Source organism: Chiloscyllium plagiosum, unplaced genomic scaffold (assembly GCF_037043375.1).
Source record: "Chiloscyllium plagiosum isolate Xiang-an unplaced genomic scaffold, Cpla_swu_hap1 HiC_scaffold_28, whole genome shotgun sequence".
Lineage (NCBI taxonomy): Eukaryota > Metazoa > Chordata > Chondrichthyes > Orectolobiformes > Hemiscylliidae > Chiloscyllium > Chiloscyllium plagiosum.
In genome coordinates, this window is record NW_028270166.1 from 36,355,739 (window position 1) to 36,372,526 (window position 16,788).

The 16,788-nt window shown below is 42.1% G+C and overlaps 1 protein-coding gene across 3 annotated transcripts in view; it reads left to right on the forward strand.

Moving 5' to 3' along the window:
• The window catches only part of sema6bb (sema domain, transmembrane domain (TM), and cytoplasmic domain, (semaphorin) 6Bb), a 554,928-nt gene that overhangs the window by 271,578 nt on the left and 266,562 nt on the right, over positions 1-16,788 (forward strand). For all 3 annotated transcript variants that reach the window (XM_043720975.2, XM_043720977.2, XM_043720976.2), the window contains one exon: positions 5,217-5,351. In XM_043720975.2, coding sequence (XP_043576910.2) covers positions 5,252-5,351 — 100 coding nt within the window. In that variant the 5' untranslated portion in view covers positions 5,217-5,251. The remainder of the gene's footprint in view (positions 1-5,216; positions 5,352-16,788) is intronic.

A 16,788-nucleotide genomic window follows, 5' to 3' on the forward strand; every position in this document is an offset into this window, starting at 1 on the left:
ATGGAACACAAGACTGGTAGCAACCATTTGAGTTTTACTGGGCTTTCTTAATCGATCCCAAGAATGTATTAGGAAAACGTCTCAAGCCTGTGAGCAGCAGCTTTTAACACAAAGCTGAACTCAAAACAGGAGATGGGAAAGGAGTTCTTGATGTATTGGTGACCACAAGGGGGAAAGATTGGTGCACCATTCAGTAAACAAGTATAATACCAAAGGGCAGAAACAGTTCCATTCAAGGAGGTCGTAAAGCCTAGAGAAATCGTGAATCACAAATTCATTGAGTGATCAATAAAAGGTATGCATTGGAATTTCAGTGCAGGTGGCATTTTAAATTTATTCTTGATAGCGAATCAACATTGCAAGTTCAATTAACACGTCTTTATAGTGATTGTAAAGAACAGCAAACTGCTAGTAGATTTAGTCCCATTGTTTTTGCACTCTGTACAATCCAGACAGAATAATGACAAACACAGCAGTTGTAAAACTAATCAGATAAATCATTTTAAGACTTAGAGTCAAGCAGCCACGAGGGATTTTTACCCTGCCAGAATTTGGTCTTTGCTTATTCTAACACAGAGTATCAAATGAAAGTTGCATAGTTTGTACTGCATCACCCCAGTTAAGGAAAATGTTTGTGTGTGTGTATGTAGCAATGAACATATTCATGAGGATTGGTGAGGTTTTTAAACACCATCAGAGAGAGAAAACAGAACAATCAGCTTCTTATTAAGATTAAAATACAAAGTGAAGCCTAGAAGTAGAAGAACAGACATCAAGCCAGCTGACAAAATTCAACTTGGTGTTTGCACATCTGAGATTTGCAAAAATCTTTAAATCAGACTCCCGGCCTCAGTGTGGGACTCAGACTCGCGGCCTCAGCGTAGACACAGACCCCCGCCCTCAGTTTGGACTAAGACTCCAGGCCTCAGTCTGTGTTAAAAGCTGCTGCAGATTCACAAAGTACCATTAATATTAATAGCAATTCATAAAGACTGGATCTTGGTTACTGGGGGTCCATTTTATATGCATGGAGCACCAACTGTGTGGACAGAGAGAGTCAGAGAGGTAAGGAATTCAGCAGGGAATTTTTTAACTAATTCAATCAGGGCTTTGCTGGCTGGGGCATTTATTATTAGGTCACTAGGTCAACAGGTCTTTGGGGTATTTCCTTTCCCAGTGAACTGTAACATGGAAACAGGAGCAGTGCAGAAAGCCCCATGGCTGACCTGTGACTGCTCGCTGCCCATATCCCTGATATATTTGGTGAGCCAAATCTCAGGTTTAAGATTAACTGATCCCCAAATGCAAGAGATCTCAAATTCTGTGTGGAATGTTGTTGTGGTGTCAGGGGTCTACAAAGACCCACAATGCCTCTTTTTGGGAAGCTCTCTCAAACCTCAAGTCAATCAGGGCCTCCAGCAGAGCTTTCTCCTGAAATCAAAGAGTTCAGAGATGTAAGTCTCAGCTATCAGTGTTGCGGGGGTAAGGTGTTTGATGTAGAAAAAAACTGACATTGGAACCCCAGATCACAGACCAACCTTGGCCACAGATAAATACTGGGTTCACAGTGTGAAGGGAGAAAGGTGTGAGGAGGGAGCTGTGACTGTAAAAGCACAGAATGTGGCTCTTAGCAGCCTCACATTTCCTGGTGTCAAGTCCCTCAATCAGGCAGAGTGACCCTGATTAGCTGTCCACATAGTTTATCTGTTATCCATGTCACATGGCAACAGGCCCTCTTGCACTGGGTTAACGCCCGTAATGGTGGGGGTGAAGCTTTTAAATGGTCATTAATTGATGACTTAAGGGCCTCAATTGGCAGTGGAGTGGGAAGGTCAAACATGAGCCTTTTGTCTCTTTCTTAATTCGAAAGGAGTCGGAGTTCAGGTATACCACTGTCTTGCCTAATTCATGTCCTTTACCTCCAGACTTACCACCAGAGAGAGCAGAAGATTCTGCCAATTTTGTGTAGAAATGCTTTCTAATTTTAGCCCCCAAAGTGTGGCTCTAAATTTCAGACTATTCCAGACTACCCAGCTCGGGAATAATTCAAAAGCGAAACTACAGATGCTGGAAATTGGAAATTAACCCAGAAAATTTGGAGGAGCATCTGAGGATGGTAAAATAGGCTTAATATTTGTAATCTGTGACCTACAGCACCCTCTCCAAGACCAGTAGTGGCCTCTCTGAGGTGTGGTGCCCATTGCCCTAGTGAGAATCAGTATTCCAGGTATGGTTGCTTTCCACACTCTTTCAATCCAATTGTCTGGGATATAAAGGCCAGCAATCCCATAAACTGTTTTTTTTCTCTACATGTTCGTAATATTTTAATGACCTATGTATGTAAATCCTTAAGTCTATTTGGCTTCCATTTTTCACCGTACAGAAAGTTCTTTTTAGGTCCAAAGCAAATTACCTTATAATACGTTGCATTAAAATCCATTAACCACAATTCTGCCCATTATCTTCATCTATCAATGTCTCTTTCTAATGTATTGCCTCTACCTGCACCACTTACAACATCACCTATCTTTGTGTCATTGGTAAATTTGGATATGTGGCTTTATATTACTTCATCTACATTGCCAGCAGATATGGTGAATTGTTGAGAACCCAAGACAGATCATTGTGGGAACACCGCTAGCCTCATCCAGCCCAGTTGAAAACCTGCTCATTATTCCTCCTCTCTGTCTCCTGCCACTCAGCCAATTGCCTAACCAGGTCAATAATTTTCATTGTATTTTAGCTAGCAATGTCATATGAGGGACTTTATGAAATTATTTGTGGCAATCCATATAGATATCACCTAAGATACACCTTGATCTACGACTTAGTTCATCTTCAAAAATATTCAATCAGGTTTGTTAAACACAACCTGCCCTTTACAAATCCGCGCAGGAGCTAATTACTGCAGATGCTGGAATCTGTACTGAAAACAAAGAATGTTGGAAATCACAACGGGTCAGGTAGCATCCATGGAGAGAGAGGAAGCTAGCATTTTGAATTGAGATGACTCTTCATCAGAGCATACTAGCTCGTCCTAATCCACTGAACATTTTCAAGGTTTTCAGTTCCTCGATCCTTGATGACAGGCGGATAATTTCTTGGAAACAGATGTTAGACTAACTGACCTATAATTCCCTTGTTTCCCTCTTTCACTTTAAATGACAAAGTGGCCTACAAAATTTTCAAATTTAAAGAAATAATTCCCTAATCAAGAGAATGCTGCAAGATTATAAGTTGGGCATCAGCAATGTTTTCACCTTCTCTCTTTAAAACCCTGGGATAGAAACTCCGAAAATGGAAAGAGTCTAACATAATTCTAACACTTGTAATAACGAGATGTACATAAGCAATTTTAAATGCTACTCAATGACAAATGAACATATAAGGATAGTTAGCCTGTTTCATTATGGAGCTTAGTGGTCATTTTTTTCTGCAATTTAATTGAAGTATTAGGATGGTTAGAATTTCACTGCAGCGAAAGTTGGTTTTCTAAAGAAGTTAAGAAGATTTCTCTCTCAAGTATTTGTATGAGGGAGTGTGTTGGATAATAATGATCTAAGAATTGAGAAGCCTGCTATCCTCCCTCCTTCCCTCCCTACCTCCACAATCTTCTTACCTCGTCTATCCTGAAGATGCTGACACTGGGTTTGAGCTCTGCAATTACTGATGTATCAGGCATCTTACCCAAATAACCATTCTTCTCCTATTAGGTAAAAACAATGACTGCAGATGCTGGAAACCAGAGTCTAGATTAGAGTGGTGCTGGAAAAGCACAGCAGGTGAGGCAGCATCGAAGGAGCAGGAAAATCAATGTTTCGGGCAAAAGCCCTTCATAAGGAATGGAGGAAGGGTGCCTGCAGAGTGGAGAGATAAATGAGAGTGGGGTGGGGTGGGGAGAAAGTAGCATATAGTACAATAGGTGAATGGGGGTGAGGATGGAGGTGATAGGTCAGACAGGAGGGTGGGAGAAGTTAGCAAAGAGTACAATGGGGGTGGGGATGAAGGTGATAGGTCAGAGAGGAGGGTGGAGTGGATAAGTGGAAAGGAAGATAGGCAGGTAGGACAAATCATGAGGACGATGCTGAGCTGGAAGGCTGGAGCTGGGGTGAGGTGGGGAAGGAGGAATGAGGAAACTGTGAAATTCACATTGATGCCATGAAAAATGAGACGTTCTTCCTCCACCGCCGCTCCCTCACCATCCGATGCCTGGAGGAAGAACACCTCATCTTCCGCCTCGGAACACTTCAACCCCATGGCATCAATGTGGATTTCACCAGTTTCCTCATTTTCCCCTTCCCCCACCTCATCCCAGCTCCAGCCTTCCAGCTCAGCACCACCCTCATGACCTGTCCTACCTGCCTATCTTCCTTTCCACCTATTCACTCCACCGTCCTCCCTGACCTATCACCTCCATCTCCACCCCCATTCACCTATTGTACTCTATGCTACTTTCTCCCCACCCCTACTCCCTCTCATTTATCTCTCCATCCTGCAGGGTCCCTGCCTCTATTCCTGATGAAGGGCTTTTGCCTGAAACGTCGATTTTCCTGCTCCTCAGATGCTGCCTGACCTGCTGTGCTTTTCTAGCACCACTCTAATCTAGACTCTATTCTTCTCCTATTGCCAAGAGAGCTGTTTGATTGTAGTAGGTATAACAGGGTGTTGCCTGACTTTGTATTCCATCAACATCTATAGATATGTGTTCTCCAGTTGGAGTCACTGGATAGTGATTAAGAATAGAAACTCAGCTGGTTTCCACCCGAGCTCTCCGATCCAGAGGTACTTTAGGGCCAGTTGTTTCATGAAAGTTGGTGTAGTGTTAAATCAGCAACCTCCATACAAACCAAGAATTGAATCTTTATTTGGCTGAATACCACACTGAGCACTGCACTTACCATTCAAAGTTTGTGTCAGCTTAGTTTTGATGTTTAATACAATCTCTAAGACAAAGAAAGTCATCCACTCGTTCAGAAATCAGAAATCTACCATTCCATTTCAAGCTGCAATCAAAGCTAGCTCCTGAGGGACACTTCTATCTGTATCCAATGTAACATCAAGACTTTTGTTCTCACAGAAAGCTCACTGGAGGGTCTGTACCCAAACACAGCCTTTTCATTAAGTAAAATTGTTCCAGGGAATGACTAGGTTCACTAACTTTAAATTAATATGAAGCTCCTCTGCTAACTGCTGTGTTTTTGTGTCCTTGCCCCCAGACATCTCTGAAGAAGGCCATATTTCCTCTCTCACTATGAAGTCGTTGACCTTCCTGTTCCTCACAGTGCTGTCTGGTCTGGCTGCAGCCACTTTCCCAGATGATAGTGGGCCCCTCAGCACTGGCTCTGCAGACTGTAAGTATATCGCTTCACATTTATTGTTTGAAAGAATAGTAAATTTGCAAGAGGCTAGAATTCATTTGGCAAGGGTCAAACCCATCATTGACCTTCCTGGGAAATCCTTAACCTGCTTTTATTGGAGGGGCAGAGAGAAACTATTGTTTTCTGAACTTCTGCTGGAGGTGCTGTTATAAGCTGAGGCATTGTTCAAAATGTGCAGGTGCCTGCCGAGAGACCATTTTGCAATCTTCAATGCATTGTGGCAGCTGCTCGATTATAACAGTTAAAAATCACACAACACCAAGTTATAGTCCAACAGGTTTATTTAGAAGCACTAGCTTTTGAAGCGCTGCTTCTTCATCAGGTAGCTGATGAAGGAGCAGTGCTGTGAAAGGTAGCGCTTCCAAATAAGCCTGTTGGATTATTATGTGTTTTGTGTGATTTTTAACATTGTCCACCCCAGTCCAACACTGGCTCCTCCACATCATTATTATAGCAAGCATTACAACCAAGCCAATTCCTGCTTCCTCCAGCCAACAGACATTCGTTCTAGCAGGAGTCACTAGGCAGACAAGAGAAGGTTTTCTGAAGTTAATTACTTCTCCGAATAACAGCTACAGGGGAGAGAGGTGGAAAACTTAGAGGATGCAAATGCCTATGGTGTTTTAAAGTCGTAATGACACAGAAGAGTTCCATCGAGTCTGTTCTAGGTCTCTGTAGAACATTGCAATTAGTCACAGTTCCCCTTCCCTGCAAATTTATTTCCCTGAAGTGCCCAATAATTTCCTTCCAACATCCCTGTCTCTGCTTCCATTGTCCTCAAAACCGTTGAGTTCCAGGTAATCATCAGCACACGACAGAAAAACAGTTCTTCCACAAATCAGCCTGAACCTCTTACCTAAAATCTTACATCTGAACTTTCTGATCCTTTTGCCATCAGCAATTAGAAACAGCTTTTCCATATCTACCTTATTTAAACCTGTCATAATCTCATCGACCTCTATTAAATCCACTTTCAAACCTCATCTTCAGAACTAAAAGAGGGTAAAAGAGGGAACAAAAGAAGGTCAGGGATAGTGTAGAGGGCAGGAGCAATGTGGGCGGCACGGTGGCACAGTGGTTAGCACTGCTGCCTCACAGCGCCAGAGACTCGGGTTCAATTCCTGCCTCAGGCGACTGACTGTGTGGAGTTTGCACATTCTCCCCGTATCTGCGCAGGTTTCCTCCGGGTGCTCCGATTTCCTTCCACAGTCCAAAAATGTGAAGGTTAGGTGAATTGGCCATAAATTGCCCGTAGTGTTAGGTGAAGGGGTAAATGGGTCTGGGTGGGTTGCGCTTCGGCTGGTCGGTGTGGGCTTGTTGGGCCGAAGGGCCTGTTTCCACACTGTAAGCAATCTAATCTAAATGATAAAGGTGTCCTAAATTAAAAACAAAGGGAGTGGTAATGGTTGCAATAAAGAGACAACACACTTGTTTGGTGTGAGAGAGTATGGCAGAATAATGCCCTCTTTCCATACAAAAACAAAAATTAAAAATACAAGGTTTAATCCAGAACTGCAAAAAGAACAGAATCCAAATGGAAGATAGGGTTCATGGTCTGGAACTGATGAATTCAATGTTGAGTCTAAAGGCTGTAAAGCATAGTTGAAGTGTCATCCCTTGAATTTGTATTGAATTTTACTAGAATACTATAGTTGTTGAGCTTGAGGTCAAGGTGGTGAATTAAAATGGTGAGCAACTGAAGCTCAGGATCAAGCTTCTGAACTGTATTGGTCTCACCAGTGTTGAAAGAACCTCACTGTCAGCAGCAAATGCAGGATACTGAATTGAAAGAAGACTGCTTCACCTGGAGGGAGTGAGTGAGGTTTTGAAGGGAGTGAGTGGGGAGAGGGGAGGTTGAAGAGCCAGTGTTGCAGCTCCTGCAAGCTGCCATGGGGAAATGTCAAGATACTGGGGATGGTTGAGAAGAGATTGGTCCCTTTGAGGGGAAGGGAGGGTAAAATGTCTGAAGTGGTGAATTCTGGAAGTGGCAGCAATGATGAAGGCTGATGTTTTGAACATGGAAACCTTCACATTTCTCCACAAATCCCTCATTTCTTTAACCTTTCAAATATATTTCCCCTCAAGCATCCCTCACAACTAAATATCTAAATGTAGGCACAACATTTCTCACCCACTCAAATGGAAAGAATCTGCAACTTCAAAAATAAATCTACAAAGGCCAATTAATCACTCCTAAAGGATGAGACAGGCAGCCACACCTTCCTTTCATCTGACATGGTCTGTCAGTTTTGAGTCTAGGTTTAATCCTGAGGAATTTTATGGAGATGCTACGAAGAGTGCTTGACCTTAGTTCATTGTCCACGCTGCTCGTTCACTGTTCAGGCAAAGACCACCCTGCCATGATATCAGATAAATGACCTCTTGAATTCATACCTTAAAAAGCCTTCTCATCACTCACACAGCTTCTCATTCACTGCCTGAGAGTTGTATTTGCTCTATTTATTGTGGGAAGGTGCTCACTCAACAGCAACAAGTCATGACCTTGGGGGAGTGGCATTCCACAGTGAAGTGAGGCTTTGTTTTATTGACAGGTTTGGGCAATGCATCATTGTTAAATTAAGGGGCTTCAAACATAGTCTGATGAATTTCAAATGAACTAATGGAAATATATATGATAGACGTGAGCCAGAACACTATAAATGGTGACATGAGGAGATGGTGGAAATGTTACAGGACTTATTTACATATATGCTTTGAGTTATGGGTGGACTTAAAGGGTGGGAACTATTTTAAAGCCCACAATAGGCTGTGTGATTTCCTTTGACCTTCGTGTCCTATGTTGACCTCTGACAGAACTGTTGTCGGAATAGGGTAACAAAGAGCTGAAAAGTGAAAGGCAGGCTACGTGATGGCCAGTGTAGGGACTGAGCTTTTTAGTGGACATGCACTGGAACATTATATTAAAGAAATGTACTTGATCAATGGAGTCGTATACTGTGTATTGTAACATGTTTGATACACTTGATTTGTCCTCTCAAATTACTCCCATTGCCACCACAGTAACAAACATGACAATAATTATGAATGCCTATTTAATTTGCCACTTTTGCAGATTAATTTGAGTTTCTTTCACAATCTTTATCGTATTTTAAGTCAATGTTGTATTAAAACTTTATCCAATCACCAGAGGTAATATCTTTCTGACAATTCAAGGAACACAAAATGTTTGTGTTCCATTACTTTGAGCTACAAACTGTCACAATATAGATTTTAATATAATTCCCTGCACATCAGGTACCTGATTGTTGCTGTATGGTCAGGGCAAGTAGTGCTAAGTGTTCTCTTAAATGGCAGGGGAGGAAATCTGTGCATGTATAGCCTAAGTCTCTCACAAGCATTGGTTAATGAATAGCACTGGGACACATTATTAAGAAAGTGCTCACTCGTGTTCATTATTTGTGGCTGTTTTAGTTCCACCATCTTTTTGAAGAGCTGGTCCACACTGTAGTATGATGCACAACTGCTTGGAACTTTTAAGATTCCTGCATCTACATAATAAGAACCCTGACATGATAAGATATGAAATGAACAGGAATGCTTTTCACCTACTCGGCCAGGAGTGGGTGGGTTCGTGGGGGGAAGAAGGGACCTTATTTGCCTCTATTTTACGGGCAGGCTGACAAGCCAAATGACTGTCAGTCAGAAAGGCCAGCCTGAGAGATAGACAGGGCCATTGTGGTAGGAGAGATAAGAGATGTGGGCGGCAAGGCGGCTCAGTGGTTGGCACTGCTGCCTCACAGCACCACGGTCCCAGGTTCGATTCCAGCCTCAGGTAACTGTCTGTGTGGAGTTTGCACATTCTCCCTGTGTCTGCGTGGGTTTCCTCCGGGTGCTCCGGTTTCCTCCCACAGTCCAAAGATGTGCAGGTCAGGTGAATTGGCCACGCTAAATTGCCCATAGTGTTAGGTGCATTAGTCGGGGGGGGCGGGGGGTTACTCTTCGGAGTGTCAGTGTGGACTTGTTGGGCTGAAGGGCTTGTTTCCACACTGTAGGGAATCTAATCTACTCAGATCACAGGGAAAATGAATGGAGGTCACTTCCAGCAGCTTCTGCCTCTTTTTAGGTGTTGCATTTCCCAACCCTGAGAAAGTCAACCATTAAATTGCAAATGGCTGCCGAAATCTGAAGTTGATTAGAATTAGCATGTTATAATTCCTAACCCGATTCTTGAGAGCAGTTTACAACAGGGTAATCAAAAGTGAGATTCTTCACCATGAAAGATTTCATTGTCCCAGAGGGTTTACAGGCTGCTCCCTCATTAGAGAGACACAGTCAGTGATGAGTTTAACCTGGAGGTCACCACACCTCAGGTGAGGGGTGAAGTTGCAGAATACGGTCGTGAACTCAGCAATTGAACTCACATTGTTCTGGACCACAAACCAGCTGTCTCGTCAACCAACTCCCAAGTTAAGTTTCCCATTTTAAGACTTTTAATTCCACCCCTCTCTCCTACCCTATTCTGGTTTAAAATTCCCCCTGAGTATTGCAGAATTTCTTATTAAAATAGACTCAGTACCTGCTAGACATCTAAGTGTAACATTGGAGAAATATCAGAAGTATGAACCCAGTTTATTTCTCTCCATCAGCACTGAGGTTATTTCTAACATCCCTGACCGAATTCAGCATTGAGCTGTGTAAAACTTGAAGCTTGCCAACTCTGTTTAGTTCAATAACATACTTTTTACTGCAATCCATTGAAGGGAACCTTTAGCTAAGCAAATAGTGTTTTTGATGTCCCATCTGGAGAAGATAGTTGAGATTTTCGTTGTTATTCAATCGACCCTGTTAGTTGATGGCAACACTGCCTGGTGTCAGATTTGTTCCATGTCCTGTTTTCATCCTGGCAGTGGTTGTAATGTTACGATTGACCACAGTGACTCTGAGTGCAATAAAGTGAATTGAAGTTAGTCAGAAAACTGCACCTTATTGATATCTCCTGGAAAGGACAGTATAGCGACAACGTGTCCTGACAAAGGGTTTCAACTCGAAACGTTGACTTTCCTGCTCCTCGGATGCTGTGCTTTTCCAGCTTCACATCTATTGACTCTGGCTACCAGCATCTGCAATCTTTCCTGTCTCCGAGTCTAACAACAAAATAAATTCATGAATCCTATGCTTCAAACATAGAGCTCCACTTGAAACATGAATGCAAGTTAAAGCTGGGTCTTCTGATTCCTTCAGCTAGACTTCATTCCTGCTGGATCGGTGAAAGTACATCTGTATCCATCCTAGATGCAGAGACATAAAAAAAACTCCATTGTGCAAATAAAACTACATTTAGGATTTTTTTTAACATGTCACCTGTCGTATATGCATCTTCAAATAGATTTAACTCAAACATTTATTTGGCTGCACAGATGTTTGCTTATTAATTACTGTGGTCAATAGGGGTAATTTAAATAAATTTTCAGGAAATTACCCCATTGTGCTTTGTGACATCTTTGGCAACGAATCAGGATTATATTACATGCATAAGAGTCGTTCCAATTCTGTTAAACATGAGTAAAGTTTGACTGCATTGCAATGAATATAAATGACCCTCATCAGCTAATTCTCTTGTTATAATTGCATTCTTTATAGTGCAATTGGAATTTGCACCCATATACAGTTCCTAATAATGCTTCGGGTTGTTGATTATTGGAACTGATTCAGAGCAGCGTTGCTGGGCAGTGACCTTGTGAATTCACCCAATAAAACACACAAGACTGAAATTAAATCTCTTAGCAACATTCTTCTTGGTTGTGTTTGTGTGTTTAGTTTTGAGTTATGTAAATTCCAGTTGAATGAGGCCCTTGTGAGGTCCTGTCCAGTTCTGATTCTGATTGTTATGGTTTTAAAAACACCTTTGGTGTGTGTCAGTAATGCATTGTGTTAACGTGGTGAACAGATGTGAAATTTTAATGAGTAGACTCTGGAGTCTGTGGGGTTGGGAAATCTACCCTCTTTTGCTGTAAAGCTACCCTATCTCTGGCAATTGATATGCAGTTATGAATTAATTAATTTAGTATCAATAAATTAGTTGACTGAAATACATATTTCCCTTAAAATTTTTCATTTCCACCCATGCATTTTCAGATTCATTATGTTTACCCTGTGGTGACAGTTTATCACCTAAGAATTTCAAATGGATACACAGCATGAGTGAGCCTCAACAGGGCATTTAACATTTGCCCAAGCCATTCAGCACTGCAACACGGTGTTTCAATCTATTCAGTCATAATGTGGAGGACTGGGGCGAACAAAGTTAAAAATCACACAACGCCAGGTTATAGTTTAATAGGTTTACAGAGGAATCTCGATTGTCTGAATATCGATTATCTGAATTTCGGATTTTCCGAGGAAGATCTTGAGGACCTGATAGAACCATTACATCAAAGATGTGGTTCCAACACTGCTGTCTTTTGTTTACAAAGACTAAAAATGAACCTGGCTTACTGAAATGCTGCTGACAACAATCCTGGACATCGATGGGAGCCCAAGCACAGTCTAAAATGACTGACCACCCACTCTCTCTCTCTGTCTCGTGTGTGTGTGTGAGAGAGAGAGAGAGACGCCGCACAAAGGCAGCAGCAATCTTACTGTTGGTGTTCAGTATGGCTGCCCCGGAGAAGGGGTGAGGGGGCGGGCGGGGAAGGGGGGTGGTGGCCGGGACAGACATGGGAGTGGGGCCATGGACAGGGGTCAGATGGTGGGTGGGGTCAGACGGGGTGGCAGTGTTGGACGCGGTTGGGGAGGCGGATGAGGGGGTGGGGGGCTCGCGCACAGTGTGCTGCTGCCCAGTCTCCTGAACGGGGAGTGGACTTAACAGAAAACTCAGAGTCCCAGAGGAAAGGCATTGAATCAATTAACCGAATAATCAATTATCTGAACAAAACAGTGCCGGCCCATCTCGTTCAGCTAATCAAGGTTCCTCTGTATTTGGAAGCAGTAGGAAACACCACCAGTGGCAAGTTGCCTTCCAAGCCACTCACCATCCTGACTTGGAAATATATCATCGTTCCTTCAGTGACGTTGGGTCAAATTCCTGGAACTCCCTAACAGCATTGTGGGTGTAGCTACAGCACACGGACTGCAGCGGTTCAAGAAAGCAGTTCACCACCAACCTCTCAAGGGCAACTAGGATGGATAATAAATGCTGGCCTGGCCAGTGATGCCCAGTCCTGTGAGTGAATTATTTTTTTAAATTATAATTTAAAAACAAAACTTTTGAGGACAGGTTACTCACCCAATATCCAACGCACCCAGGGTAATCAGAAGTGAGATTGTTCACTGTGAAAGGCTCCATACTCCCAGAGATTTTATGTGCTGCTCCCTCATTGGAGAGGCACAACCAATGATGACTTTAACCTGGGGGCCACCAGTCTTGGATGAGGGGTGAAGGTGAATATTGCAGTGGTGAACTCAGCTGATGTGGAAATTGAGTTCACACTGCTGCCACTTTGCATTACAAACCAGCTACCCAGCTGTTGAACTAGCCAACACGCAATGGAGTCAAGTTCGATTTCCCACTTTTAGAAATTTAATTCCATTCTTCTCTCCTACTCTCTTGAGGTTTAAAATTCCCTGAGGGTCTGCAGAATATCTGATTACAATAGGCCTAATTAGTGTTGGATGTCCAAGTGTAATGTTGGACAAATATCAGGACTGGGAAACCCAACTTATTTCTCTCCATCAACTCTGAGCACCACTAAGGTTGTTTCTGATGTGGAGGTGCCGGCATTCAACTGGAGTGGACAAAATTAAAAGCCACACAAGAGGTTATAGTTCAAAAGGTTTATTTGAAAGTACAAGCTTTCTAACATCCCTGATTGAGGTCAACATTGACCTGGATAAAACTTGAAGCTTCCCAGCTCAGTTTGGTTCAATAGCATTTGATTTACCCCTGAGCCATTGAAGGGAGATGTGAGCTGAGAGATATTGTGCAGTTGTTGGAAGCGCTGCCTAATGTCAGGTTTGAGCCATGGCCTGTTCTCTTTTGGGCAGTGGCTATAATGTGGTGCAATTCTTGTGACTCTGAGCAAAATCAAATTCTTTGCTGACAACCTCATTTTCCTCCATGAATTTTCCCTTCTCTTTACAAATGTTATTGGAAATCCAGAACTCTCCTTACACAGGCAAAAACACACTTAGAAAATCAATTATGGCTGGTGTCAATTTAAATTTTAAAACTGGGATAGATGGATTTTTGTTAGGCAAAGTGATTAAGGATTATTGGTCAAGGCAAGTAACTGGATTTAAAATACAGATCAATCATTTTCCATGACGGTTATATTAAAAGGTTCAAATTCCAAAGGGCATAAGTTGTTATTAGGAAGTTAGTCTTCTTACTCCTTTCATACAATGGGAATATTTTAATAGGACAGATCATCAAAGAAATCTATTGAAGTCAATGGTGTAAGTAAATTCATGAAGGAAGGAAATTATTAAGCTAGAGAGGGTTCAAACGAGATTTACCAGGATGTTGATTTACCAGATATGAGAGATTTTAGTTATAAAGAAAGGCTGGATAGGTTGGTACTTTTTCAATGGAGCATAGGAGGCTGAGAAGTGATTTTATAGAGGTTTGTAAAATCATGAAGGGTATAGTTAGGGTTAATGGTGGGCGTCTTTCCCCTAGGATGGGAAACTTCAGGACTGGGGGCATATTTTTAAAGGAGAAAGATTTAAAAAAGGCAAGGGGGCAATTTCTTTACACAGAGAGTGGTTCGCATGTGGAATGAACTTCCTGAGAATTGGTGGATGCAGGCACAGTGACAAGTTTTAAAAGACATTTGGATAAGTACATGAATAGGAAAGGTTTGGGGGGATATGGGCCAGGAGCACGTAGGTTGTGTTGGTTTAGTTTGGGATTATGTTCAGCATGGACTGGTGGACCAAAGGGTCTATTTCTATGCTGTAAGATTCTGACTCTATAAGAGGGAGAGGGTAATGAGAGATGTGGTGAGAAAGCAGGAATATCTGGTTAGGGTAAAACAGGGATAAATTTTAGGCCTTTATAAAAATCTCAGATCCTTAAATTTTTGCAAGAGATTGCTAAAAATGTCACTTTAACATTGTGAGGAAGAGGGGTTACAAGAATTGACATATTGTGGGTAATTGGGATGGGGAGGAAGGGCATCTGAACCATGCCCAACAAAATTGATACAAATTATTTATAAACTGAGTAATGATTTCATTTCTACGTGGGGTTTCACCACATAACTGTAGAGTGAACCTCAAGCGAGGGTAGGATATTAGAAAATTATAACTAATGACAGTAAATTGGGTATTATTGATTATGCTGGTGATAACTGTTCAGTTGTTTCTGTTGGGAAGTAGGCACCTGATGTTTGATGCGAATAGGATCAAGCTTGGTTTGGTGCAACCTCCCTCTTGTGATGAGCTTTAAATGAAGAGATTTAATACTGAGTGGCTGTTCTGTCTGAGAGGCTGATAATGGCTAATGCATAAAAGCAATTGTATCATAATTACAGGCACGGTGAAAAAGCCAATGTTATTTTAGGATTGCCAGTCATTGGTTTAGTAATTGCAATTAAAAACAAGGTTGTTTATTATACATTTTTACCGTATGTGCTTCAATTATTATCAAGGTTACACATTTTACATGGCTCCCATCGTATAATAATGTTTTCCCACTCTACTTTCACTCACTGAACTACAATCTAATTACCTTATTCTATGAATGCAGATTAACATGTCACCCCAGTTCCTCAGAAAATGTAATTAATCCTAGGACCTGTGGTCATTAACGCTGACTCTGTAAGAACTCCCTGTATCCTTATCTCTAACCTACAAATCCAGTTTGATTTACATTATCAGCTCCTGCTTTTCCATTTCTAAACTAACTGGCTTCAAGACAAATTCAGCCAAAGTAGCCAGTTTCTTGCTTTGTTTGGCAAATGATAACATTCTCAGGTCAACCATATCAATATGGGTCAGATGCACAATATAGCTCTGTCAAAACCCACTCTTGATTGAGTACAGTTTAAACCACTGCCCTTCTAGTACCTCATCCAAACCACCAATCCTCACAGGTGAGCTCATTATTCTGCGTACGTGTGAGTTCAAAACAAATGGATAGTGACCAAGAGCCAGTGACCCAGTCAATGTTTGCCCAACAGTAAGTTGTTAGCTGTGACAGTAAGGCCAATTACAGTATCCGCCATTCTGGTGGAGGGTAATTGGGAACAGAGAACTTCCATGTAACTGTACTCCAGCATGAATTGAACCTTCAGAAGAGACTGCGAGACAAACAAAATCCTGTCAATTATATTTGAGGCTGCAATGAACTGTGACATGTTTAATTATTTGTGTTGGTAATCGGAAGTTTATTGCTGAGCCAATTTTATTGTTGTGTTGTCATCGAGTTATATAGAATGGAAACAGACCCTTCAGTCCAACTCATCCATGCTGATCAGAAATCACAAATTAATCTGGTCCCGTTTGCCAGCACTTAGCCTATATCCCTCTCTTTCTATTCATATATCCATCCAGATGCTTTTTAAATGTTGCAATTGTACCAGACTCAACCACTTCCTCTGGCAATTCATTGTATACTTGCACCACCCTCTACATGAAAAGGTTAGCCCTTAGGTCCCTTTTAAATATTTCCCCTCTCCCCTTAAATCTAATTCCCCTAGATTTGAACTCCCCTACCCTGGGAAAAAGACCTTGGCGATTCACCCTATCCACCCCCTCATAATTTTATAAACCTCTATTAGGTCATCCCTCAACCTCCGCTCCAGGAAAAACAGCCCCAGCCTATTCAGCCTCTCCCTGTAGCTCAAACCCTCCAACCCGGCAACATCCTTGTAAATCTCTTTTTCTGAATCCTTTCAAGTGTTTGTACTTATATTTTGTGATGCTCTTTATTAAATGGCTGTTCTCTAATCTTCATTTGCTTTATCAATTCTGTTAATGCTAGACCACTCTGACAGTCACATAAAAACGTCTCTCCTTGGGTTTGGCTTGAATCTGGTAACTTCAGTCACTTGTAAAATGAGGGTGCTCTGTGAAAACCCCTAGTGCAGGCCATGTTCCTGGTCTGTGTTCTCTAGCTCTACCAGAGCAGCAGGGCTGTTGCTGTTCCACCTGAGGAAGTCAATCAGCAAAGAACTGATTGGAAGAACTGATGGATTAGTGTAACAGGAGTTCTGTTCCAAGCTAAAGCCATTCTGTTTTTTTTTGAGCACCCCTTGGGTAAGCGGGATTTGTGCCCAGGCTTTCTGACCCAGAAATAAGGACCACCACGCCATAAGTGCTCTACACGTAAGCCATTTTGGACAGCACGGTAACTCAGTGGTTAGCACTGCTGCCTCACAGCGCCAAGGAACCGGGTTCAATTCCCACCTCGGGCAACTGTCTGTGTGAAGTTTGCACATTCTCCCCG